The 26,477-nt window shown below is 51.2% G+C and overlaps 1 protein-coding gene across 2 annotated transcripts in view; it reads right to left on the bottom strand.

Annotated features, from left to right (window-relative positions):
• Nucleotides 1-26,477, bottom strand: part of ZZZ3 (zinc finger ZZ-type containing 3) — a 557,158-nt gene that overhangs the window by 49,823 nt on the left and 480,858 nt on the right. For both annotated transcript variants that reach the window (XM_078645214.1, XM_078645225.1), the window contains one exon: nt 14,659-14,759. In XM_078645214.1, coding sequence (XP_078501340.1) covers nt 14,659-14,759 — 101 coding nt within the window. The remainder of the gene's footprint in view (nt 1-14,658; nt 14,760-26,477) is intronic.

Below are 26,477 nucleotides of genomic sequence, written 5' to 3'. Positions count from 1 at the left end.
GCGTCCGTCACAACCATGTGCTCCGGGTGGGGTAGGGAGAGGGATCTGCCACTGACCCAATCGCGGTCCGTGAGCCACCACTGCAACTGTCTCGCAGTGCCCTCCGAGATCAAGACATGATCGGACAGGTTGCCCTGATGCTGGGCCCACTGAAACTTCAGGTCCCACTGCAGAGCCCGCATCCGCCACCGGGTGTGATGCACCAGAAGGATGCAGGAGGCCATCAGCCCCAGTAGCCACAGTGTCAACCTGACCGAGACTCGGGATAAAGGTTGAAAGATCGGAATCAGAGCCTGAATATCCCGAACCCGCTGTTCGGGAGGATAAACCCGAAACTGCGCCGAGTCTAGAACTGCTCCGATGAAGAGGAGCTTCTGAGAGGGACACAGGTGCGACTTCGGCACATTGATGGAGAACCCCAGCAAGTGCAGGAGGTTGGCCGTAGTCTGGAGGTGGCTGACGACTGTCGGGAGCGAGCCCGCCTTCAACAACCAGTCGTCGAGGTAGGGGAAGACTGGCACCCCTAACCTGCGCAGATGAGCTGCGACCACCGCCATCACTTTCGTGAACACCCATGGGGCGCTTGTAAGGCCAAAGGGGAGCACGGTGACCTGAAAGTGCTCGTGGCCTACCGTGAACCGCAGGTAACGCCGGTGGGCCGGCAGGACGGGGATGTGAAAGTAAGCGTCCTGCAAGTCCAACGCTACCATCCAGTCTCTGGAGTCCAGGGCAGCTAAGACCTGAGCCAAAGTCAGCATATTGAACTTCTCCTTCCGGAGGAAGCCGTTGACGTTTTGTAGGTCCAAGATAGGGCGTAGGCCCCCTTTGCACTTCTTGGGTACCAGAAAGTATTGGGAGTAACAACCACACCCTACTTCTGGCCCAGGAACGCGCTTGATGCCCCCCTTGGCCAAGAGGGCCGTGACTTCCTCTTGCAGAAGTTGCAAGTGATCCCCCGACACGCGGTGGAATTGCGGTGGCATGGCTGGAGGGGACGCCTCGAAGGGGAGGGAGTAGCCCCTTCGGACGATTTGCAGCACCCACCTGTCCGACGTGACAGTGCGCCAGTGGAGGAGGTGATGGCGAACCCTGCCACCCACTGGCGTCACATGGGCCTGAAAACAAGGACTAGGAAGGTTTTGAGGCAGGTGCTGCGGAGGGAGGTGTGGACTGGCCTCGCCGTTGTCCCCGACCGCCGCTACGGCGGTTTCCACGGGCGCCACCGCGCTGTTGAACATTCTGCAGTGCGTGGCTGGCAGCTCGTGTGGGGGCGCCCCTTCCGTGGCCACGAAAGGAGCGAGAGGCACCCGTTTGCTGGCGTGTGGCCGAGAGGCCCAAGGACTTGGCCGTAGCCCTGGAGTCCTTAAAACGCTCAAGCGCATGGTCTGCCTTGTCGCCAAAGAGGTGACGCCCATCGAACGGCATGTCCATAAGAGTGGACAGGACATCGGCCGAAAAGTTGGCAGTCCTCAACCAGGCGTGGCGTCGAACCGCCACCGTCGTTGCCATTGCCCTGCCCAGTGAGTCCGTGGTATTCAGCCCACACCGGATGGAATATCGCGCTGCATCTCGACCCTCCGAAAGGGCTTATGCGAGTTTAGCCCGGACCTCCTCCGGACATTGTGGCAGCACGTCCGCGACCGTGTCCCACAGGGTGTGGGTGTAGCGGCCCAAGAGGCATGCGGTATTGACAGACCGCAGTCCCAAACTCAGGGACGAGAACACCTTCTTCCCGAACTGTTCGTACCTCTTGGATTCCCGATCGGGCAAGGCCGTCGGGAATGCGGTCTGGGAAGTAGAGGCCTGGATGACCAGACTCTCGGGGGTGGGATGGGTGGACAAAAAGCAAGGGTCGCCCGCAGCCGGGCGGTAGCGTCTGTGAGAAGTTGGCCTGATATGCAGTGCTCACTATTCTAGTGAACACTATGTATCAGTCCAAACGACCCTTATTGATGATTGGTTGTAAGTCAACCTGATAGACCAGCTATCCTAGTAGCATGGACAAGAGCGGTCGCCCGCAGCCGGGCGGTAGCGTCTGTGAGAAGTTGGCATGATATGCAGTGCTCACTATTCTAGTGAACACTATGTATCAGTCCAAACGACCCTTATTGATGATTGGTTGTAAGTCAACCTGATAGACCAGCTATCCTAGTAGCATGGACAAGAGCAGTCTTTAGGCTAAACTCTAGAGGGCGTGTTAAGCCAGCTGTTTTACCATCACATTTACCCTTTGAACACCAAGTGAAAGGACACCACACAAGTTGTTATGAAAATAAAAGTATATTTATTTATAACAGTACTACCCTGAACTCTTTATGAGTCAGGGAGCTAAGCACAATACAAAACTCTTAAAGAAATACTGAAAGTCGCACAATTTACACAAATGCCCGAGGGGCACGAAAAACCATATACTACAAAAGTGGAATGCGAATTACTAGCAGGTAAGTAACTATTCTCAGAGGCTTTGGGATCGCTAGGACTAGACTACTGAACCTTTAGATTACAAGCAGGAGGCCTAGGGAGATCGGGTGCAGAGTGTGCACTCTCACGCGGGATGCGGAACAAAGTCTATGGAGGCTAGTAAAGGCAAAGTTTGTGTTATCGGACGAATCCGACTAGGTAGAGCTGAAAAGAAAAAGGATCTGGACACTTAGATAGTTAAGCTATGCTGGAGCACCGAAATGCTTAGGTTACCTAGCCCAGGGGCTGCGGCTGCATAGGTCTGAAAAGACGTCGGGAATCCTCGTTGCAGTCTATGGAGCCTGAAAGAAGAAGTTGCTGGCAGGCGACCAGTGAAGATGTTCGATTTGATCCAAGCCTGGATCGATGAAGATGGAGACCTGTAAGCAGAGGGGACCAAGTCCTGAATCACTAGCCAGTGATTAGGTGGGCACCAGGATGGCACCGGGCGAAGTCACCTCGACCAGGTGAGTGGGCGACGCTGGGCTCTGCAGTCTCTCGGACCAGGAGGCGTTGTCGGCGTCCAGGATGGAGGTGCGAGCTGTCCCACGGTGGTATCTGCTGTCGACGTCGCTGGACCCAGGATTGGGGCAACAACTCTTGGCAAATGCAAGCCCACGCGGTGGACTCAAAATGGCGTCTGGAGTGGACCAGGAGGGTCCGGGGTGCTCCTCTGTTGGAGGGGAGCAAGGGCCAGTCTGGAGCAACCAGACCAGCGGTGTTGTCGTCGTGGTTCGTCGTCAGAAGGGCCACTAGCCAACGGGCAAGTTTCCTGGACAACGTGGTGAGCAGCAAAGAGCAGAAGGGCCCCACGCAGATCTCGTGGATGCTGGAGGGCTGGACTTCGGTGCTGGAGCTGCTCAGGGTTGGGGCTTCTCAAACCCCAAAGCACTCACTCAAGGATCCCTCGGTGGTCGTGCAGTCTTGAAGAAGGCCGGTCCCTCGAGGTCTCGTCACACCCACGAATCTCAGCTGGGCTGATGATGTAGGTAGAGGTCAGAGGTGCCAGGGAAGCCGGTTCTCGTCGAGCTGGGCAGTCTTGATCCGGAGGAGAGACTTACAGCAAACCGCGATGCTTGGATGGTGCCTGCGGGTGCAGGGTGACTACTCCTTAGTCACAAGGGAGAAATCTTAGGAAGAAGTCTTGAGTTCCTTTCGTAGAAAGTAGTTTCAGGATTCAAAGATGATCTGATTTGGAAGGGGGCCTGCTCCTAGCTTTATCCTGAGAAAAGGGGCTGGCACGCGACTAAGTCCTGCCCTATGGGTGGGACTAGGAGGGGGGTGGTTACACCCCTCTCCTTTGTCCGGTCTCTCCCCAGCTCAGGGGCTGGTGTGCCCCAGGAACTGGTTTGAGCCGGCATATGCACAGTGAGCACCGGGGTGCCACTTGCAGTCACCTTCCTCTATAGCCCTGCCTACCTGGGATACACAAAACCCTGTCTGGGATGGTGCTAGCACCGCCCCTGGCAGGAAACCCTTTGTCCAAGCACTCCTCGCTGGAAGGACTCCCAGCAGCAGGAGGTCAGACTTGTGTCTCGGTGGCAGCATCCATTTTGTGGAGCTGAGGCTATGTTCAACTTTAACCGGGGTTACAGGCTACCAACATGTCTTCTCCCTCTAGAGGGGTGGAATGCTACCCCCGTCGCCAGAACTGGCGAGGGGGTAGTATTCCAAAGCGTATGACGCCTTACACGACATGTTTAGATAATGTCAGACCAAAGTTACCATAACCGCGAGGATTATAAGGCACTTAAGAGTATATGGTCTGACGCTATCATGGAAACGGCTAAGGGATAGATCCCGAAAGCCGCAGACAGGCTCAGCTCATGCCAGAGCACCATCTCACACAATTCCAAGCACTCTGCCTCCAGGATTGTTAAGGCCTGCCATAGGAGTGACTGATAGGAGATCTGTGTGCCCATTTTCAGTTTAGATATAGGTATACTATATCTAGAGCAGGGGTGATTACACCTCCTTGCCCCCAGCTGTCAAGCAGCCAGTTGTGTCTGTTTAGTTAGTCAGCCCAGGGGTGGCATAATACATGCTGCAGCCCCTGGGAGACTTCTGGGTGCAACTCTGCCCTGGGTACAGGGACTTGGAGAGGGCCCAGTGCCAATTCAGTACCTGGGTACAATTTGGAATAGAGAGAACAGCTAGGCTGTGGGTCTGATTAGCAGGCCCACAGCCAGGGAAAGTCGTAAACCAGTGAAGCAAAAAGCAAAAATCTGGGTGATCATAGGATTGCAGACCCTACTCTCCTACAGCGTCTGGCCACGTTCCTATCCACAGGCGGACCTGTGGCGGGCTTGGACCAAGTGCCCATCAGAACGTCACACAAGGCCTTATTAAACGGCAGCAGAGGCTCACTGGAGCTTGCCTGCGGTTTAAGGACCTCAGTGAGGAGGTTAGTCCTCACGGCCGCGACGGGGAGCTCGAGGTTTAAGGCCTTGGCCGCCCTCGTCAACACTACACTGTAAGCAGCCCCCTCCTCCGTAGTCACGATGTGAGGGGAGACAAATCCAGTGTCTGCCGAAGTGTCAATACCACTGGCCTCCTCAAGCTCATATGCCCAGTCCTCTTGAGACTGGCACTCCTGTGCCAGAGGGTCCGCAGACCCCTCCCAATCACCCTCGTCACCCATCTCCTGTAGAACAGGGTCAACAGACGGGGCCTCCTCATGGATATAAAAATCTCCAAAGGCCGTCGGAAGCGGCGCCCAGCGGCGCCAGAGTCGGACCGAAGGGAACATTGGGGACGGCGTCCACAGGGGGCGACACCCGCGGGGCCGGCGCGGTCGTGAGGTCGACCAGCGGCGACCCGGATACGGAAGCGGATCCGGTGAGGTCCTGCGGCGCCGGGACCGAAGTCGCCGGCGGCGCCGGGGCCGAAGCACCCGACGGCGTCGGGGCCGAAGCACCCGACCCGCTAGGGCCTCCAGCCGGGGCCGTTGGGCCCGAAGGCGCCACGGGACCCGGCTGAGAAGGGAGGGACCTCATGGCCATGAGGTACCGCTCGACCTCCTCCGGCGTCGCGTCATGCCCAGGGACCCGAAGGTGTGGGGCAGGCAGCGACGCCTGCGACTCAGTCCGAGCCGCGTGGGTGGTGTCACCCGAACCCCCGGCCACATCGTGCGAGCGTCGGGGTGGGTCGGAGGAACGATGATGCCTCTCCGACCTCTCATGCCTCTTACCTGAGGACTTGGATCCCGACGACCGATGTCCACTCCCGGAACTGCAAGGACTCCGACCCCGCAACCGGTCCCTCGACCTCCTGTGGGACCGGGACCTTGAGCGGCGCGGGGCCGACTGCTGGAGCTCGAGCCGCTTGCGGGACCGCACCCGCCTAGCCTTCGACGTCAGGGCCCGGCAGTCAGAGCAGGTGCGGTCGTCGTGGTCGAGGCCTAAACACTTCAGGCACCGGCGATGGGGGTCGGTAACCGACATGAGTCGGTCGCACTTGGAACAGGGTTTAAACCCGGGCATCCCTACCGGCACCGTCGGAGTCTAAAACTCGAAAAGAGCAATGATCAAAAGATCAAAAAAGTTTAGTCAAAAAATGACTAAGGGGTAGAGCTTCTCCGGATCTGCGCTAGCTGGTGCTGAAAAAAGAAGAACTGACGTCAGCGCGCATGGGCGGCATCTAAGTACTCCGACGACGTCATTCCGGCGCTAACGACGGACGCGGACGACGCCTGTCGGCGCGCAGGGGTATTGCTACGCAAAATTTTCCGGATCCAGTCTGACGCCTGGGGATATTCTAAGGTAAGGAATCTATCACTAACGTGTCTCTTTCAGATAGTGCCTGCAGTTTGCATACCTTCCTGGCAGAGGTAGTTGCCACCAAAAAGGCTGTTTTGATAGGCCGCAACCATAGAGGGCAGTTGTGCAGCAGCTCAAAGGGTGCGCACATCAAGAAAATATGGACCAAATTAAGGTCCCACTGTGGCATAAGAAAATCAGAAAGGGGAAATAAGTGGGTTAACCCCTTCAAAAACTTCTGCACCAGAGGGGGACTTAAAAAGTGAAGGCTGACCTGGCAGCTGCAGAAAAGCAAAGAGGGCTGAAAGGTAACCCTTCAAAGTGCCCAAAGCAGAGCCCTGCTGGGCCAAGGAAAGGATAAACAAGATAATATCTGTCAGAAAAGATGATAAGGGGTCAATAGACCGTTCTGTACAATATTTACAAAATTAATTCCATCTGCAGGCATATACTGATTTTGTGGAGGGACGCCTGGCTGCCAGAGTAACTTCACAGACTTCGAGAGGAAGGTCAAAAACAATCAACTGTCGCCGCTCAATCCCCACGTAAGGAGGTGGAGAGTGGACAGGTTCGGGCAGAGGACCCTCCCCTGCTGTTGTGACAGAAGATCCTCCCGAAGGGGCAGCCTGAATGGAGGATCGATGCTCATATCCAGAAGCTCAGGATAACAACTCTCGGTGCCCAATCCAGAGCCACAAGAATAACGTGTGCCCAGTCGCTCCTGATCTTCTTGAGCACTCTGGGAAGGAGTGGTATGGGTGGAAAGGCGTACAGGAGGCCCGAGCTCCACTTGCGACAAAAAGCGTTGCTGAGCGAGAGCTGCCTTGGAAATTCCAACGCTCAAAACATCGGACATTGCGCATTCTCTTCGGAGGTGAACAGATCTAACCAAGGCTCTCCCCACCCCTGAAAGACCTTCTACCACCTCCGGAAGGAGACGTCACTTGTGGTCAGCAAGGCACCTTTGTCCGAGTTAGTCTGCTCTGGAGTTCAAAGAACCGGCCAGATGTTGAACCACCAGGGAAATGCACTGTTCCAGCCAAGTCCAGAGACGCAGCGCCTCTTGATATAATCCATGACCCCACTCCACCCTGTTTGCTGAGGTACCACATGGCGGTGGTGTTGTCCGTAACTACATGTAGCCTTCCCTTGATGGATGGTAAAAAAGCTTTCAGTGTCAGTCGGACTGCCGAAGCTCCAAGAGGTTGATGTGGAGCTTGGCTTCCGCCGGAGACCAGAGTCCTCTGAGCTCCACCATCCCTCGTTGGCTGCCCAATCCCAGAAGAGATGCATCAGTCACTACTGCGAGATCCAGGTGGGGAAGGGAGAGGGGGTCTGCCTCTTACTCAATCGTAATTTGTCAGCCACCACTCCAGGTCTTTTGCATTGCCCTCTGATATCTGAACCAGGTTGGTGAGATTTCCTCGAAGTGTGCCCATTGGAACTTCAGGTCCCACTGCAGAGCCTGCATGCACCACCGTGCAGGACCCACTAGCAGGATGCAGGAGGCCATGAGGCCCAACAGCCTCAAACATTTTCACCGAAATCCAGGATAGAGGCTGAAACATCGTTCTCATAGCCTGAATATCCTTGAATCGTCGTTTGGGAGGATAAGCCTGAAACTGCACAGTGTCCAGAACCGCTCCAATGAAAAGGAGCATCTGAGAGGGAGTCTGGTATGACTTTGGCACGTTGATAGTGAACTCCAGTGAATGCAGGAGGTTTGCCGTAGTTTGGAGGTGGGAGACAACTGCTTGGAACGAGCCCGCCTTCAACAACCAGTCGTCGAGATAGGGGAAGACTGGAACCCCTGATCTTCGCAGATGGGCTGCGACCACTGCCATCACCTTCGTGAACAATGGTGAGGCCAAAGTGGAGCACAAAAACAAAGTGCTCGTGGGCCCACTATAAACCGCACGGAGTGATAATGGGCAGCCAGGATGGGTATATGAAAATAGGCATCCTGCTAGTCCAGCGCTACCATCATGTCTCCTGGGTCCAGGGCAGACAGGACCTGAGCTAGAGTGAGTATCTTGAACTTTTTGTTTTTGGGAAGTAGTTGAGGGCTCGGAGGTTGAGGATAGGACAAAGGCCTCCGTCCTTGTTAGGGACCAGAAAATAGCAGGAACAACCACCACAGGTTATTTCTGGCCCGGGACCCCTCTCCATAGCTCCCTTGGCCAAGAGAGTTTTGGCTTCCTCGCAGGGTAAGGCAAGGTGATCCTCCGTCAGCCGTTCGTACACTGGAGGCATGGATGGAGGGGTAGTCTCGAAGACGCAGGAGTAGCCCCTTCGGACTATTTGCAACACCCACCTGTCTGAGGTGATGTTTTGCTAGTGGTTGAGATGATGGCGTATTCTGCCACCAATGATCCAGAGGGTTCGGACTACAAGGGTTTTGCGGTGGAGGTGAGGATCATAGTTTGGCTCGACTTCTGGCCTTCTAAACCATGTGGTTGGGTAAACCACATCCACGGCCCCACAGAGGTTGCTAACATGCAGGGCCCTCTGGCCGGAATACGCGATTGGTAGCCCCTTCAATAGCCATGAAAGGAGCGTAAAGCAGACACAGGCCGGGATGTGGTGGCAAGGCCCAAGGACTTGGTCGTGGCCCGCAAATCCTTGAAATGCTCAAGGGCGCATCTGCTTAATCTCCGAAGAGACAGGAGCCATCAAAGGGCATGTCCATTAGATTAGCTGGTACATCACCCGAAAAACCAGACGTCCTCAGCCAGGTGTGGCGACGTAAGGCCACCATCATGGAAATCGCTCTGTCTAGCGAGTCTGTCATGTTCTAGCCACACCGGATGGCAAACTTTGCTGCATCTGAAATGGCCTGGGAGAGTAGAATCCGGTCCTCCTCTGACACTCTGGGCAGTACCTGCCCAACCGTGTCCCATATCGAATGTGAATAACAGCCTAAAAGGCATGCAGCGTTCACCAACCGCAATGCTAGACTGGCGGAGGAGGAAATCTTCTACCCAGAAATGTCTGTCTCTTGGATTCCCTGTCCGGGGGCGAGGAAGGGAAAGAGCTATGGGAAGTGGAAGCTTGAACGACCAGCTTGGTGGGGTGGGTGGTGAGAAAAGCGGAGTGGCCCAGTGCAGGGTGATGGTGGCGGGCAATCGTTCTAGTCAAAGGAGCCCCTGTGATGTGCTTGGACCAGGTGCCCCGACGAATATTCATCAAAGCTTAAGAGAAAGGCAGCAATGGTTCCAAACTGGAGACACCAGGCTGCAGGACCTCTGTCAAGATGTTAGTCTTGACTTCCACTGCAGGAATCTGCAGGTCCAAGACCTCCGCAGCCCTACACACCACCATAGCAAATGATGTCCGCTCCTCCGTAGCCAGGTTAGAGGAGACAGCATACCAGAATCTGGGGCGGTGTCCAGGCCACTGGCATCACTCAGTTCCTCATACCAGTCCATGTCCTGGGGTTGCAGAATTTCTAAGGGGTCCTGCTCCCCTCCCCATCCTCCCTATCCATCCCTAACTGTTCAGAATAGGGCAGGTTAATTGGCATAGAGCCGTACGCCCCAGTCAGAAACCAGCCTCTGAGTCGGTGGATGCCCGACCCGCTCCGTGTCATCAGGAATAAGGATTGGCGCCGCGGGTGGGCGTCGGTGACAACAAGGACACCGGTGTTGGGGAAGGTCACTATGGAGGTACGACCAGCGACGTTCGGGTCCAGTAGGAGGCCGAGGTGCCGGGGCCAAAGGCACAGAACCCACGGGGCCAAAGGCACAGAACCCACGGGAACTCCATCATCCAAGCCTGCAGGCTCAAAGGCACGCAACAGGGTCAGGCTGCCCAAGTATGGCGCACATGGCGTCTTAGAACTCCTTCACTTGGGCGGGGGTTGCTCCCGGCAAGGCAGGGAAACGTGGAGCCAACCCAGGCACCCGCTCCGCGCAGCGGGTACTCTAGCACCAAGGTTCCCCAGCCTTTATCATGCAACGGACGTGGCGTTGTCTAAACATGCTTCGACTTGTTGTGTTTCTTGTGACGCCTCTTACCTGATGACTTGGAAGACGAGGACTTTGATTCCCCGGAGTGGTGCTTGGACCTTTCCCTTGACCAGGACCGGGACTGAGATAGACGGGGCGACATCCGAGACACTGGACCAAGATTAGCTTTAGGGACCGCCCCCTCAAAGCTTTCGGCGCCATGGCCTGGCAATTGTAGCTCACCTTCCAGAGACACACTAAGTGGGGGTCCGCAAGACACGGCATGGTGACAGGTGCCGCACAGCTGGAACCCAGAGGTCTTCTTCCTAGTCTTCCCTAGCACACCAAAAGGGGTTGGAAAAAAGTTTTTTAAAAGTTTGTCCTAAAATGACAGGGGGTAAGCTCTCCGACGGATCTGCACTGGCTGGCTCAACAAGAAAAGAATGGACGTCAGCGCACTGGAGTGGCGGTTATATTGACGACACAAACGTCACAACGAAAGCGACGCCAATGTCACACGGAGTCGACCGACGCAATGTACTGGAGCAGAGTGGTACTACTATGAAAAATCTTCCGGAACCAATCGGACACCTGGATGTTCAAAGGTAAGGAATCCGAGGCTAGATGTCTATCGGAGACCTGGGCTCACCCGCTGGTTGCTTGCAACTGAGCAGTTAGGCTTATCCACCAAGCGCGATCACTATCCCCCCACAGACAAAACGTTGTGACCCAGGAAGCAGCCATGCTTCCCAGTCTGTAGAATTTTTTTCCTCTCAGGTGCGACCTACCACAGACCCCCGACAGTCAGCTGCAGATGCCTACATGCCTCACGAAACCCCTAGGGTCTAATCGCTGTGTTTTAAAGAACAAAGCACCCTGTGGTGTGGGTCCAAGGAGATGGAGTCAACGACTTCAGACAGAGGTCGCACTGTGGTCCTCCCGATCTGGAGGCAGAAGACACTGAGCTCCCTGGAGCGCAAGCAAACACAAGTCCCCTGGTTGCAAGCATGGGTCCCTAAGACTCTGCAAGCTTCCGCCGGGTGGCAGCAATGGAGGGTCGGGAGGGCAACAGAGGAGCAAGGGGGAGGGCAGGCGAAGGAGCAACAGAGGAGCAAGGGGGAGGGCGGGCGAAGGAGCAACAGAGGAGCAAGGGGGAGGGAGGGCGGGGGAGCAACAGAGGAGCAAGTGGGAGGGAGGGCGGGGGAGCAACAGAGGAGCAAATGGGAGGGAGGGCGGGGGAGCAACAGTGGAGCAAGTGGGAGGGCGGGTAGCAACAGTGGAGCAAGTGGGAGGGCGGGCAGCAACAGTGGAGCAAGTGGGAGGGCGGGCAGCAACAGTGGAGCAAGTGGGAGGGCGGGCAGCAACAGTGGAGCAAGTGGGAGGGCGGGCAGCAACAGTGGAGCAAGTGGGAGGGCGGGCAGCAACAGTGGAGCAAGTGGGAGGGCGGGCAGCAACAGTGGAGCAAGTGGGAGGGCGGGCAGCAACAGTGGAGCAAGTGGGAGGGCGGGCAGCAACAGAGGAGCCAGTGGGAGGGCGGGCGGGCAGCAACAGAGGAGCCAGTGGGAGGGCGGGCGGGCAGCAACAGAGGAACCAGTGGGAGGGCGGGCAGCAACAGAGGAGCCAGTGGGAGGGCGGGCGGGGAGCAACAGAGGAGCCAGTGGGAGGAGCAACAGTGGAGCAAGTGGGAGGGTGGGCAGGGGAGCAACAGTGGAGCAAGTGGGAGGGTGGGCAGGGGAGCAACAGTGGAGCAAGTGGGAGGGCGGGCAGCAACAGTGGAGCAAGTGGGAGGGCGGGCAGCAACAGTGGAGCAAGTGGGAGGGCGGGCAGCAACAGAGGAGCCAGTGGGAGGGCGGGCGGGGAGCAACAGAGGAGCCAGTGGGAGGGCGGGCGGGGAGCAACAGAGGAGCCAGTGGGAGGGCGGGCGGGGAGCAACAGAGGAGCCAGTGGGAGGGCGGGCGAGGCACAACAGAGGAGCCAGTGGGAGGGCGGGCGGGGCGCAACAGAGGAGGGCGGGCGGGGAGCAACAGAGGAGCCAGTGGGAGGGCGGGCGGGGAGCAACTGAGGAGCCAGTGGGAGGGCGGGGAGCAACTGAGGAGCCAGTGGGAGGGCGGGCGGGGAGCAACTGAGGAGCAAGTGGGAGGACAGACGGGGAGCAACAAAGGAGACATCTGGAGGGCGGGTCAAGCAACGGAGGAGCCAGTGGGAGGGCGGGCGGAGAGCAACAGAGGAGCCAGTGGGAGGGCGGGCAGAGAGCAACAGAGGAGCCAGTGGGAGGGCGGGCAGAGAGCAACAGAAGAGCCAGTGGGAAGGTGGGGCGGCGAGCAACAGAAGAGCCAGTGGGAGGGTGGGCGGGGAGCAGCAGAGGAGCCAGTGGGAGGGCGGGCGGGGAGCAGCAGAGGAGCCAGTGGGAGGGCGGGCGGGGAGCAGCAGAGGAGCCAGTGGGAGGGCGGGCGGGGAGCAGCAGAGGAGCCAGTGGGAGGGCGGGCGGGGAGCAGCAGAGGAGCCAGTGGGAGGGCGGGCGGGGAGCAACAGAGGAGCCAGTGGGAGGGCAGGCGGGGAGCAACAGAGGAGCCAGTGGGAGGGCAGGCGGGGAGCAACAGAGGAGCCAGTGGGAGGGCAGGCGGGGAGCAACAGAGGAGCCAGTGGGAGGGCGGGCGGGGAGCAACAGAGGAGCCAGTGGGAGGGCGGGAGGGGAGCAACAGAGGAGCCAGTGGGAGGGCGGGAGGGGAGCAACAGAGGAGCCAGTGGGAGGCGGGCGGGCAGCAACAGTGGAGCCAGTGGGAGGGCGGGCGGGGAGCAACAGAGGAGCCAGTGGGAGGGCGGGCGGGGAGCAACAGAGGAGCCAGTGGGAGGGCGGGCGGGGAGCAACAGAGGAGCCAGTAGGCGGGCGGGGAGCAACAGAGGAGCCAGTGGGAGGGCAGGCGGGGAGCGGAGCCAGTGGGAGGGCGGGCGGCGAGCAACAGAGGAGCCAGCGGGATGGCGGGTCGAGCAACAGAGGACCCAGATGGAGGGCGGGCGGGGGAGCAACAGAGGAGCCAGTGGGAGGGCGGCGAGCAACAGAGGAGCCAGTGGGAAGGCGGGCGGCGAGCAACAGAGGAGTCAGTGGGAAGGCGGGCGGCGAGCAACAGAGGAGTCAGTGGGAAGGCGGGCGGCGAGCAACAGAGGAGCCAGTGGGAAGGAGGGTCGAGCAACAGAGGAGCCAGGGGGAGGGTGGGAGGCGGAGCAACAGAGGAGCAAGTGGGAGGGCGGGCGGGGGAGCAACAGAGGAGCAAGTGGGAGGGCGGGCAGAGAACAGAGGAGGGGTGGGCGGGGAACAACAGACAAGTATGAGGATGGGGTTGAGAATAAATAAAAAACGCAAAAATTGATGAGATGAGAGCAACATGGCATGCATGGGTTGGGGAGGCAGCTCACAAGGCAGGAAAAAGTGGGGGTAGCAATGGATGAGCTGTGGGTGGGGTAGGGGGGGGTTTAAAAAACCGAAAAACCTAAGTTGTTTAATCAAAACAATGACAAAGAAGCTATGCTACATGGGAAGGTCAGACAAAAGGAAGGGAAGCTACTGAACAAGAATCAATGAAATGAAAGTGACAATAAATCAAACCAATGGAAAGCAATGGGTTAACCCTAAGCCTACTGTAGGCTTTTTAATTGTCTACTTAGAGGTTTTTTAAAAGAGAGCTAAAATCTGTCTGTAGGGAAGATGTTAAAAAAATTAATTACAATAAACAAAAACCTACCTTGCAGATGGGGCAGCTGTGTCTTAAAAGAGCTACCCATTTTTCATAGAAGCCTCAAGCTTTGCACCAGCGTTATCAAATAAAAAAAAAGATATGGATTCTTGCTTCGAATGCAATTTAAATCCACAACAGAGTACCAAAAGTGTCAGAAAAGCTTCCAGGAAGTAAATATTTTTAGAAAGTTTCTTAAAGAATCTACTTGATAATGAGGCTGCAAGGGGTATCCTGATAGTGACTGGCAAACCTTTACAATTGCAGGTGACACTGCCTGAAGGATACTGGCTATGATGCTACTGAGATTTCAAGTGTCACATTTTTTAATGTGAATAATGGAGAACACAGTCTTGTCTCTCCGGTTTGAAGCTCAGAGCGGCCATGATGATCACATTTATGATTTTGCTTTCAAGTATGATCCTAAAAGTTTATGTTTCAGATCCCAAATATTACAGCAGTACCAAAGTATCCACAATGCTTCCAGACTTTCACTACTGTGAAACTAATATTTATGTAATGCTGGCTTCATTGCTTGTGAGAGGTGGTCAATATTTAGAGTCGTGGTGTGGGTAAGAAGCAGGGAGATTCTGAAGATGCAGAGCCTGAAAAAAAAAGTTCTGAATTTGACGGCTAGCTGATGGCTTTTAGTTTCTTCAGCTCTTGTTTGAGTCCAATGCCATAATATAAGGCAGTTCAGTCAAGGCTTAGGCAACGGCTGTTAGTTTTAGCTTTACAGAAAATATAGGGCTTTAAGCTTACCAATCCGAGCATGAATCACAGAAATCCACTGCCATGTCGGGAGGGCAATCCTGGCAATGCCACCGGATTCCTTGGATTGGTTCTGTGCCACAGTTATCGCACTAGGGAAAATATTAAAAGTGAATTAATAATGACCAATACTCTCAGCTCTGTCATAAAATACTATGTGCAAGCAACAGTTTGCACCGAGTGCCAGTAACTATTACAGATTTGTGTTTTGAATTATCCCTTACAACTTCAGTGATGGAAGTGAAAGACTACAATTAACTGCTGTAACTCCCAAGTCACCTAAAGAAAATGTGTAAGCTATGTACTTGTACCAATGAGTATTCAAAAGAATCTAAACATGGCATAAGTAGAGTGAAAGGCATGTACAACTAACAGATGGAAGAGCACAAATATAGAAAATATACCAAAAGTGGAAAAGCTTCCTCAATAGCAAGTAACTTTTCTTCTTAGCACACAGCCATTTGTGTTGAGTCCATTTCCTGATTCATTGCGGCTTCATTGATGGAGGGCTAACCAAATTTTCATTTTCATGGACAAAACATTGTGGATGTTCCTGTTTAATACACGGTCAACCTTCAATAACAATGCTTTAACTGTTTTAAGCCACACAATGGACAGAGGGATCTTCTTAGTCCTACCAAAAGATAACCCCAAGAAACCTTAAAAAGCATAAGTTGCATTTTTTCAATCCCAACACTAGGGACCACCGAAGTATGCAAACACATGCTGCAAGTATACATTTGTAGTGCAAGCACATGCTGCAAGTATGTATATGTAATACAGATCTACATGTTGCACACATCTTTATCACGAAAGGGCAGTGGGGTGGGTTGAGAGGGAGTCTGTTTGGGAGGGAGGAAGGTGGCTTGTTGGAAAATAAGTCGCACAATCTCAACTGAACCAAATTCTGAAGCATGTGAAAGAAGCCTGGATTTCCTAAATTTAGTTGTTGAGGAGTGATTCGTAATATCAAAGTGGGACTGCAAAAACAGGAGTGGAAAACAGAGCATGAGTGTGTAATTCAGGTTTTTCAGAGTGCATCACTCACAGAGCATACTAGTTTAAACAAAGCGCACTGATCAAATTTCAGACAGAATTGGAGCAACTAGGATTGGCTATACTAAGGAGTTGGAGGCCGGTCTGAGGGAATGTACGGAAAGGCCGGGCCCTTTCCTGCTGCCTGCAACAAAAAACAAGCATTGGCATAGCCAATAGGTCTGGCCTTTGGGACATTCTAAGTGTTTAGCCATGCAGCAAATTATCCCCACTCATATGCCTACACACTCCAACATATAGCATGCTGGGACCAGGAGGACCAATATTATAAGAAGAAAAGTTAACAGATGATGGTGGTTATAAATAATAGAAGTGGAAGAAGCGCATCATGAGACATGGGTGAACTTAAAATCTAAGCAGTCTTCAGAAAGAAAAAAAGTTAAGAACCACAGACGCGAATTGCCTTGTTGGTGCTAGTATGGTGCAGTGAGGGGCCCAGATGCTCGAAGTGTGGATAAATAGCAATTGTAGCATCAGTAGATGAAGGTTCTCAGGCTAATCCAGGCTGTCAGATCCCACGAGAAGGCATGCTTCATGGGGTCAAGTTTTAAATGGCCATGCTACAAAAAACCTAGCAATGGTATATATGTTCCACGGGCACACAAATACCATGTACCACTAATGGTAGAAAGATGTGCCTGACCCTTGACACTCCAACTGTATTTCACTGCTGGGAAGCTTGCAACCATGAACACATAGAAGGTATAGACGCGTGCCTAATTTGTGACAACGGACCTACAATCCAATCTTAGCATCATTCTTTGAGCAAATTGTGTGACCTTGGGCAAATTCTTTTATCCTCCTATAAAATCGTATCCTTTAACACCAACAAATGGGGAGCGCTTGCAGACAGGCTGATTGCAGCTATTCGAGTTTTATATCAAATTAAAAAACGGGAACGGAACAAACTCATCCCATACATTATTGTGATAGGTGCCCCGAATATAGTGTTAAATGATGCGTTAGACGCCACAGGCCCCACCAACACGCTTCCTTTATGATATGAGAATGTCCAACATCGCGGAGATTTGCTCTCTGCTCCTCCCATATATTTGTATTTCGGTACTAATGTGACCAAATATATGGTGTTATCCTGCTAAACAGACAGACAATGGCCAAACTGGGGCCGACGAAATGACCAACATAAAGATCAAGTCAGAGTTTAGAGCTCCAAGTGAGTCTTATAAAATCAGTGTCTGGATCGCATAGCATCAAAGACGAGCGGGACATCAAAGTGCGGTGTCATTAACCAAAGCTTCAAAGCTTCTAAGCGCTCGCCGAGCATTCTTTTTTGTGAAGCACTATTCACTGTGGAAGGTGCCCCTGATAAGTCAGTTTGATATGAAAATAAGCAGTATTTGGAATTAATGTATTTGGCAGGGGGGAGATGGTGCAGCGCAAGACCGTACTGTGAAGTGAACAGGAGCCATTTTGTACCGAGTGAGCCTGCCGTTGTGCATTAGTGCGCCCATAGACAAACCAGGCAGCATGAACATGGGATTTGGTAAAAAAAAATTTAAAAACTGCGCTTGATGCTCAGATGGGGGAGCTGGAGGCTGCAGGTCCCCTGGCACAGAAGGAGGAAAGGTATCAGAAGAGAGAGAAAGAAAGATCTGCATAAGCTTAGATTGAGAGAGTATAAAACCGCCATCATTGCGGAAAAGGGATCATTTTTCCTCAATGATGACATAGCCCCTAAAGTCACCAAGAGAACTTTTCACCGTGATCAACTCTCTTCTGGCCCCCTCATCCTCTGCCTGTACTGAAGTTTCACAGGGTTTGTGTGATAAAATGGCGTGCTTTTTTCAAGATAAAATTAAGGAAATACATTCCGCCCCGGAGACCCTCAATGCTTTTACATTTGATGCGGAATTTTTCTATCAAATTAAGGGGGTGGCGATGGGTTGCCCCTTTGCCCCAGAGCTAGCCATTATGTTCATGGGGTTATATGAAGAAAAATTTATACATCAAACCAATCCCTTCAGCAGTAACATATCCCATTACATGCGTTACATCGATGACATCTTCCTGGTGTGGACAGGATGCCAGGAGGATCTCAACCAATTTGTGTGCTGGTTGAATTCAAGATCGGTTGATATTCAGTTCTCGGCCTCAGCCTCAAATGAATCGATCAACTATCTGGACGTTAAAGTGGAACCCCAAGATGGAAGTTTAAGTACAACACTGTTTCGCAAACCCTCTGACAGGAATAAGGCATTAAATTTTTCCAGCAACCACCCTCGCAGTCTGAAACAGAACTTGCCCTATGGGCAATTTCTGAGAATACACAGAAACTGTTCCACGAAGGAAGAATATTTCAAACACGCAGAACTTCTAAGAGATCGTCTGATACAGAGAGGGTACCCCAAAAAACTTTTAAAAAATTCCCTCAAACGGGCATGGTGGACCCCCCGAGAGACATTGTTGGTCAAGAGGAGTAAACCAGACGTCAAAAGGATGGTATGTGTTACCACCTTTTGTCCAGCGTCAAATGTACACAAGAAGCTCATCATGTCAAATTGGCATCTGCTTAAGAACGTGCACGAAGATTTCTCAGTGCCACCACTTTTCGCGTATAAAAAGGATAAAAGTGTGGCCAATTACGTTGTCAGGGCGGCACTACCAACTATTAAGGCACCGACACTACAAAGTTTGTTTGGATTTCCTCCAGCCAAAGGACACCATAAGTGCGGTACATGCACCTGCTGTGCAGAGACTATTGAGGACTCAGTTTTTACGTTCGATGAGGTTCATTGGAAACATGACATGTTTACTAATTGTAAGTCCAAGAACGTTGTATACGCCATAGTGTGCCCATGCCCTCTAGTTTACATTGGTAAAACAACGCAAGAAATCAGGAGTAGGATCACGCAACACAAATCGCGTATCCGCAGGGGAGTGGAGAATGCCCCTTTGGTCAATCATTGGGCGAAGTGTAATCATGTAAATACTGATCTCCGCTGGACTGTTCTGTCTAAAATTGAAAAAAACCCGAGGGGCGGCGATTTGGATGCCCAACTGTCTCAACGAGAGGCAATGCTGATAATGAGGTTCAACACCGCCACACGGGGGTTAAACGAAATCTCTGAAAACTATAAGCCGACTGTGTAAGGTGATAACCGTCATCTTTACATTGAATTCCAGGCCTGGTTTTGTTACACAGGTCTGGTATACTTCCTTTTGGAACTACATATCCCAGAAATCCCTGGGACCTGTTCGCAACCAGGAAGTAGAGACACTTCCACTCGAGGACTCGAGGACTATAGCGGGTTCAAGCTGACAAGCCGCCCTAGGAGAAGGAGTCAAGACTTCTGGCTCACATTGGTACGTGACTCCGCATTGCGCTTTGAACACAACAGAGGCGTTCAGCGCGCCAGATATCTAACGCACCTCTCGCTCCATATTTGTAGGAAAGGAGCAGACGCATTACATGATCTTTTGCGAGCAGTAAGCTGCACCGCAGCCGGTAAGTGCCAGTCCCGCATGACCCGCATGTGCACAGAATGAAAGGACAGAATGCAAGCATGAAAAAATGTGACACACCTGTAATTTTTGTCACGTTTTCTCTGCACAGCTGCTGTAATCACGTTTGTGGGAAATACCATACCACACTTTTGGGATACTTCACTGCCTGCTATCTATTATGCTGTGACTATTGGATTAAGGTATGAGACCTCATTGGAGCACAGGGAGTTGATCCCTTTTTGTAGTTAGCTGTCTATGGTCTAGAAACATGCGCTAAACCCAGCAATCTTTATTGTTTCAGAACCATTTGGTCCTGAGGAGAACCCCACCCTAATGATAGGGGTTTGAAACGCGTCGACCACCTTTCAGTCCAACATCTGGTTATCCCTAACTTTATTTTGTACAGAGTTGGTTTCACGAGAGTGCTTGTGACTATTACAAACTGCAACAAATTGTCAAAATATGAAAAGAAATATTTAGGACTGATTTACTAACCGATGTTGTGACGCATTGTTTTTGTATTGTCTTTTCACTTTATTATTTTCACTGTTTTGTAAGGAGTGTGCATGAACGAATGGCTGAGTATGTTTGAAATTGTATATTTTTGTATATATTGTATATAAAAATAGTAGTGCTTTTTGTATGTTGTATTTTCCAAGCACGACAAATAGTGTGCTAATATGAAAAATAATCATGTCATAATTATGAATAAACCTTCATGGTGTTAATGACAAACAGGTTGTTTTTGCTTCATTCAAAACATCGCTTTTTGTATAACTTGACAAATTGATTCCAGAATTTGGCTTTTTTGTTGTTTATCTAGGAGGGTCCAGTATAGTCCCTCCCCTAGGTTCCCTGGTTGGGGTTCACTGTGCAGCACAGGGGGAAGAAAGTCATTTTTGGTCCTTCCCTCCTCTTCTTCCAGAGGATACAGAGCGGATGCTAAATGGAATCAGGTCTGGTTTCCCGCTAGAGCTCTGCCCTTTGAAAATTTTGAAGTTTGGAAGAGAGGCTATTGGTCCTCATCTGACCACCCTTCTTAATACTGCCATTACATCAGGGCATTATACCGTCGCGTGGAAAACTGGGGTGGTTAAACCCCTCTTAAAAAAAGGCCTCTTTGGATCCAGCTGAATTAAAAAACTTACCGGCCAATCTCCCTACTGCCTGTACCATCAAAACTCCTGGAAAAGCAGCTGAACATCAATTGCTCGATGGCTTCCAGCATGGGATCAGGGGAGAGCATAGTACTGAGACCGCATTAACCTCTGCACTTTAGAACATCAGAAGTCATGTGGATGCACGTCACAGGACTTTCTGGACCTTACAGCGGCCTTCAACACCAACTCTCCTCTGAGATTGGTTGGGAGGCATTGGGAAATTGGGATTAAGGGCCTTGCACTGAATCAACTCACCTCCTTTCTTACAGACCGGTCACAAAGGGTTAAAATGGGCCAATTCTACTCAGCTCCCAATCCGTTGTTCAGTGGCGTTCCTCAGCCCAACCCTTTTTAATATCTATGTGGCTCCTTTTGCCAGGGTGGTAAGATCACTTGGGTTGGAGGTGTTATCTTATGCTGATGACGCTCAAATTATGGTCTATTACTGACAGTGTGGAAGCATCAGTAGCAAATTTTAAAAACTGTATGCAGGCAGTGGCCTCCTCGATGGTAGAGAACTATTTAAATCTCAATGGGGAAAAAACTGAGGTTTTAATGTTTGGAAACCATCAGGACATTTGGTCAGAAGCCTGGTGGCCGGACTCGCTTGGTCCTTGCCCCTATCCTGGCTTCAGTGCCAAAAACCTAGGCATCATAATTGACCACTCTTTTCTTGGACCCTCAAGTCAATAGGACAATCTCTACCTGCTTTGGGATGATAAGGATTCTAGGAAAGATCTCTCAATTTCTTTCCCTCTCTGCCCTAAAACAGGCCACTGTAGCCATTGTGTTGTCTAGATTAGACTATTGGAATGCCCTTTATCTGGGTATTAACAAGGGGCTAGCGCATCGACTTCAGCTTGTGCAAAATGCTGCTGCCAGGCTGGTGATGGTCTTCCCAAATATCACTCAGTCTCGGCCACTATCCGGAATCTGCACTGGTTTCCACTTGATTGGAAAATTGTATTCAAAGCGATCTGCCTGGTTCATAAGGCCTTCAACAACACAGGGTCAGACAGCATCAGGAAACTATTTCAGAGATATGACCCTACCAAGCAGGTAAAATCAGCTCGGAAGTACTTGCTGATAGTCCCTCGTTTCAGGAAAGCTAGGTGGGGAGGTAGTGCCTTCTCTGTCACTGCGGCCAAACATTGGAACTCCCTCCCTCTTTCAATCTCGGGTCTGGACTCTCACTGTCTTTTTCGCAAAGCCTTGAAGACCTGGCTTTTTACTCTCTCTACTCTGTAAGCTGTGTATATATTTGCACCTCTGTTCTCAGCTCCGTTGACCTCTCCGCAGCGCATTGATGCTCCTGGGCTAATTTTGCGCTTTATAAAGCTTATATTCATTCATTCATTCATTCGTAGCTGCAACTCCTGTGTGGCAACAGGAGCCAGGCATTAGCGGGGGTACAGAATAAAACTAGAAATAAGGCTACTAAAAATCCATGCAAAATTAAAATATTTGTCAGAAACTGTGCGTTTTTTAATTGTTCTAACTCTGTTGATTGAGAATAGTAAGAGTAATTACAAACATGACAGTATGTAATACAACCATTTACTAATCAACAATATCAGATAAATCTATAGCTTCAATATTCCCAGCTCCTCTTCCAGCAAGTGTGGCGTGGCAGTTCTTCGACAGCAGCCCCCACATATGGCAATTATTGCAGATCACGAAGATTACAGATATTTTCGTGCTGTAGTGCAATTGGCTGACATGCAAATGAACAATTAGACAGGGGCGGCCATATACTACCATTGGTTGCAATGGCCATTTTAGTAAATCAGTGTAAAAAAAAAAAAAAAAAAAAGAACAAGCAATGGCATGGGGTGATCGAGTTTTGAAGATGAAAGCACAGTGCTCATGAAATGTGCGCATGCTGAATAGTTTAAATGAAACGGGCGCCGCAATAAAAAATGATTAAATTGGGCAAACCGTTCCGTGAAAAACGAAAAGAGAATGAAGTACTGCTGAAAAATACCCCCTTTCTCTTGTGCGCTGTGGAGAGCCAATGCTCTGAAGCATCTCTTGCATGTTGGCGCCGTAAACAAACAAGCGCAGCCAAAGAGGACAGCGCTGATAATGTAAAGAAAAGAGTGCTTGCTGTCTTTCAAAGGACAGCATGTAAAGCCGCCGGTAAAATGTCCAGTCCACGTGGGCAGGGGAAAAAGTGGACAGGGTGGTAACCTGGACAGACTAAAAAGCCTCCTGAATAATCACAACACCCTGCTTAGCATAATTGGTGATGCAAAATGACGCGCACCAATGGAAAACACGGGCGGAGCATAAAGAGAGCTTCTGGAACGGGATTGATTCCAAGAGACCTATAAAGTGTTCCTCATAAGCATCGTGCAAACAAGTGCAGGCGCGCAACACCCATTGGGCTCACCGGGCTTCAGCCCCCCCCCCCCCCCCCCCCCACCACCCCGTTGTCTTCTTCAGCCCGGGCTAATTTGACACGCACTGAAATGACTGCGCATGGGAGCTCAGAATGTCATTTTTATGATGCTTTCTGAGGCCCAGCAGCCCGAGCTAGCCAGCCTCTGAACAGTTTCAGTGAACTCCCTGCCCCCACCTCTTGTTTTCCTTTACTGGCACCGAGGTGATATCCTTGCCTGAAGGCAGGGATTTCACCTAACCTCTTGATGTGTTCAGCTTGGGGTGGGAGTGGGAAGATGCACACAGCAGGGGGAAAGGGACGGCCAGTGCATATGATGCTTTTCCTTTGTAAAGGAATTCCTGCTGGCGTCATAGCCCAGGGTTTGCTGTCTGTGCACTTGTATGGATGTGTATTCCGTACAAGTGCACAGACAGCAAACCCTGGGCTATGAGGGCAGCAGGAATTAATTTACAAAGGAAAAGCTTCACCTGCACTGGACATCCCTTTCCCCCTGCTGTCTGTGCACTTGTAGGGAATTCACACCCAGGGCGTCAATGGTGAACAGGGCCATTTCTCTTTTTGCATCCAAAGGCACCAAGGAAGCAGAAGCAGAGGAGGCCCTGGCAAGGAGAAACCAGGAAACATTTGACCCACACCTGTCCACACTGAGATTTTCGGTAGGGGCTGGATGCCAGGACGCAGTGCTGCTGATCAGCCCAACTCAACTGAATAGTGTCAGAAGAGCAGGCAGCCGTTTTTATGTAAGTTTCAGTAACTTTAATGCATTCTTCAGCACAGCAATACCTACTGCCTGCATATCTAGGTTACTCTAAGTGAATGTTGTTTTTGACTTACATACATGGAAACGTCAAAGAGGAGAGTCCCCTCCGAATATGCAAATGTAGTGTAAGTTTGTAGTGTTCATTTTTTGGGGTGCTAGTGGGTAACTTTAGGGTTCAGGGTGGGTGTGGGTTTTAGGGTGCCAGGGAGTAATTTTAGGGTTCAGGGTGGGTTACGGATTGGGGTGCCAGGGGCTAATTTTAGGGTTCTGAGTGGGTATAGGTTTTAGGGTGCCAGGGGTAATTTTAGGGTTCAGGGTAGTAATGGGTTTTGGTGTGCCAGGGGGTAATTTTAGAGTTCCGGAAGGATATGGGTTTTGGGGGCCAGGAGGGTAATTTAGTGGTTCAGGGTGGGTGTGGGTTTTGGGGTGCCAGGGGTAATTTTACGCTTCAGGGTGGGTATGGGTTTTGGGGAACCAGGGGTAATTTTAGGGTTCAGGGTGGGTATGGGTTTTGGGGTGCCAGGGAGTAATTTTAGGTTTCAGCGTGGGTATGGGTGTTGGTGTGCCAGGGGTAATTTTAGGGTTTAGGGTGGTTAAGGGTTTTGGGGTGCTATGGAGTTAATTTTAGGGTTCAGGGTGGGTATGGACTTTAGGATGTGAGGGGGGCAATTTTAGGGTTCAGGGTGGGTATGGATTTTGGGGTGCCAGGGGGTAATTTTAGTGTTTAGGGTGGTAATGGGTTTTAGGGTGCCATGGGGTTCATTTTAGGGTTCAGTGCGGGTATGGGTTTAAAGGTGTGAGGGGGACATTTTAGGTTTCAGGGTGGGTGTCGGTTTTCGGGTGTCAGGGGGCAATTTTAGGGTTCAGGGTGGGTATGGGTTTTGGGATGCCAGGGGAGAATTTAATGTTCAGCATGGGTTTTGGGGTGCCAGGGGTAATTTTAAGGTTCAGGGTGGGTATGGGTTTTGGGGGGCAAGGGTGTAATTTTAAGGATCAGCGCAGGTATGAGTTTTGGGGCTCCAGGGGGGTGATTTTAGGGTTCAGAGTGGTAATGGGTTTTGGTGTGCCAGGGGGTACTTTTAGGGTTCAGGGTGGGTATGAGTTGTGGTGTGCTAGGGGGGTAATTTTAGGGTTTAGGGTGGTTAAGGGTTTTGGGGTGCTATGGAGTTAAATTTAGGGTTCACGGTGGGTATGGACTTTAGGATGTGAGGGGGAATTTTAGGATTAAGGGTGGGTGTGGGTTTTCGGGTGTCAGGGGGGCAATTGTAGGGTTCAGGGTGGGTATGGGTTTTGGGATGCCAGGCGTAATTTTAAGGTTCAGGGTGGGTATGGGTTTTGGGGGGCAAGGGTGTAATTTTAAGGAGCAGCGCAGGTATGAGTGTTGGGGCTCCAGGGGGGTGATTTTAGGGTTCAGGGTGGTAATGGGTTTTGGGGTGCCAGGGGGTAATTTTGTGTTTCATGGTGGGTATGGGTTGTGGGGTGCTAGGGGGGTAATTTTGGGGTTCAGGGTGGTAATGGATTTGAGGGGGCAAGGGTGTTATTTTAGGGTTCAGTGCGGGTATGGGTTTTGGGGTGCCAGAGGTAATTTTAGGGTTCTGGGTGGGTATGGGTTTTGGGGGGTTAAGGGTGTAATTTTAGGGATCAGCGCGGGTATGGGGTTTGGAGTTCTAGGGGGATGATTATAGGGAGGTAATGGGTTTTGGGGTGCAAGGGGGTAATTTTAGGGTTGCATGTTTTCTCCGCTTGACCTGAGCATTAATCGATCCTGATTATCTGCCATTTTAGCCCCGCCCCATTGATTAACATTAGCCACGCCCCTTCATTTGCAATCTTAGCCCCCCCCGAAATTAAGACCTAGTTGCGCCCCTGAACTAGTGCACACATCAGCATACCAATCAGATTGCTTTACACAGTGACACTTCAAATGCTGGAGTATCACATTCATACTTCAAATAGGAGGAAGTCAAATAAATATAATGTAAACACTTGAATGCACACCGGTGTACAAATGTGAGAGACATGGGAGTGTCACATTACACAGCAACCTCACAAGGGGCCTAAAGGATAGTTTATACATTTGGATTGCTCCAGAGCATACAGCAAAACTGACAATGTCACACCATCAGCAAACTGAAAACTTCTAGTATAATCCAGGAGGGCATTAATTCTTGGAAATCTTATGCTTTGACCCTGGTAATAACAAGAAAATAGAGTACGCGCTGAAGAGAATACAAATATGAGGTAGTGCCATATCTTCATGCACAAGAGTGCAGGATGCTTCATCAGGGGAACAACAGTGAAGAACGGTCAAATCTACCAGCAAGAGCTGCCAAAAGCTAAAACTAAATGAATTTTTGGTGAAACATTTTTGGGCTGGTTTTTACTGTGGTTCTTGGTTTCCCTACTCGGGACACCACACCTGTGGTGGATATATTTGTACTGCATGCAGCACATTTTAGATGCATTATACACTGAAAGGCCACTAATATGTGCACAACAACCGAGTTTGTTAAAGGAATAAAATCAATCCAACCAGAGGCTTACAGCAATGGTGCTTACCTGGTCCAATCCTATTCAAACCATTTTATTTACGATTTAAATTCCGAATTCATAGCTCCAAATGGAATACTGGCAAAAATAGACCGTATCCACATTCCAATGATTTTTTACATTTTAAGCTAAGCACTTGTCAAACTTAACACCATCTAAATTACCTGGAGACGGATTGTGTGAGAAATTAACATCAAAACTTAAGAAAAAAATGTAATGATTTTATGATCAAGCAGGAAACAAATTCAATTTGGGACAACATGAGTTCGGCTCCTAGAGGTGACCAGGGTATAAAATAACCATGGCTTACAGCTTTATAATCTGATACCCTGGAAATCTCTTAAATGACGAGGAAGTTTGTGGTTATATCTAACAACTTGGGCCGGGGAAGGAGTACTGAAATTCGGTGGATCAT

This window comes from Lissotriton helveticus, chromosome 1_1 (assembly GCF_964261635.1).
Source record: "Lissotriton helveticus chromosome 1_1, aLisHel1.1, whole genome shotgun sequence".
In the NCBI taxonomy this organism is placed as follows: domain Eukaryota; kingdom Metazoa; phylum Chordata; class Amphibia; order Caudata; family Salamandridae; genus Lissotriton; species Lissotriton helveticus.
This window is presented reverse-complemented; position numbering and strand designations above follow the sequence as displayed.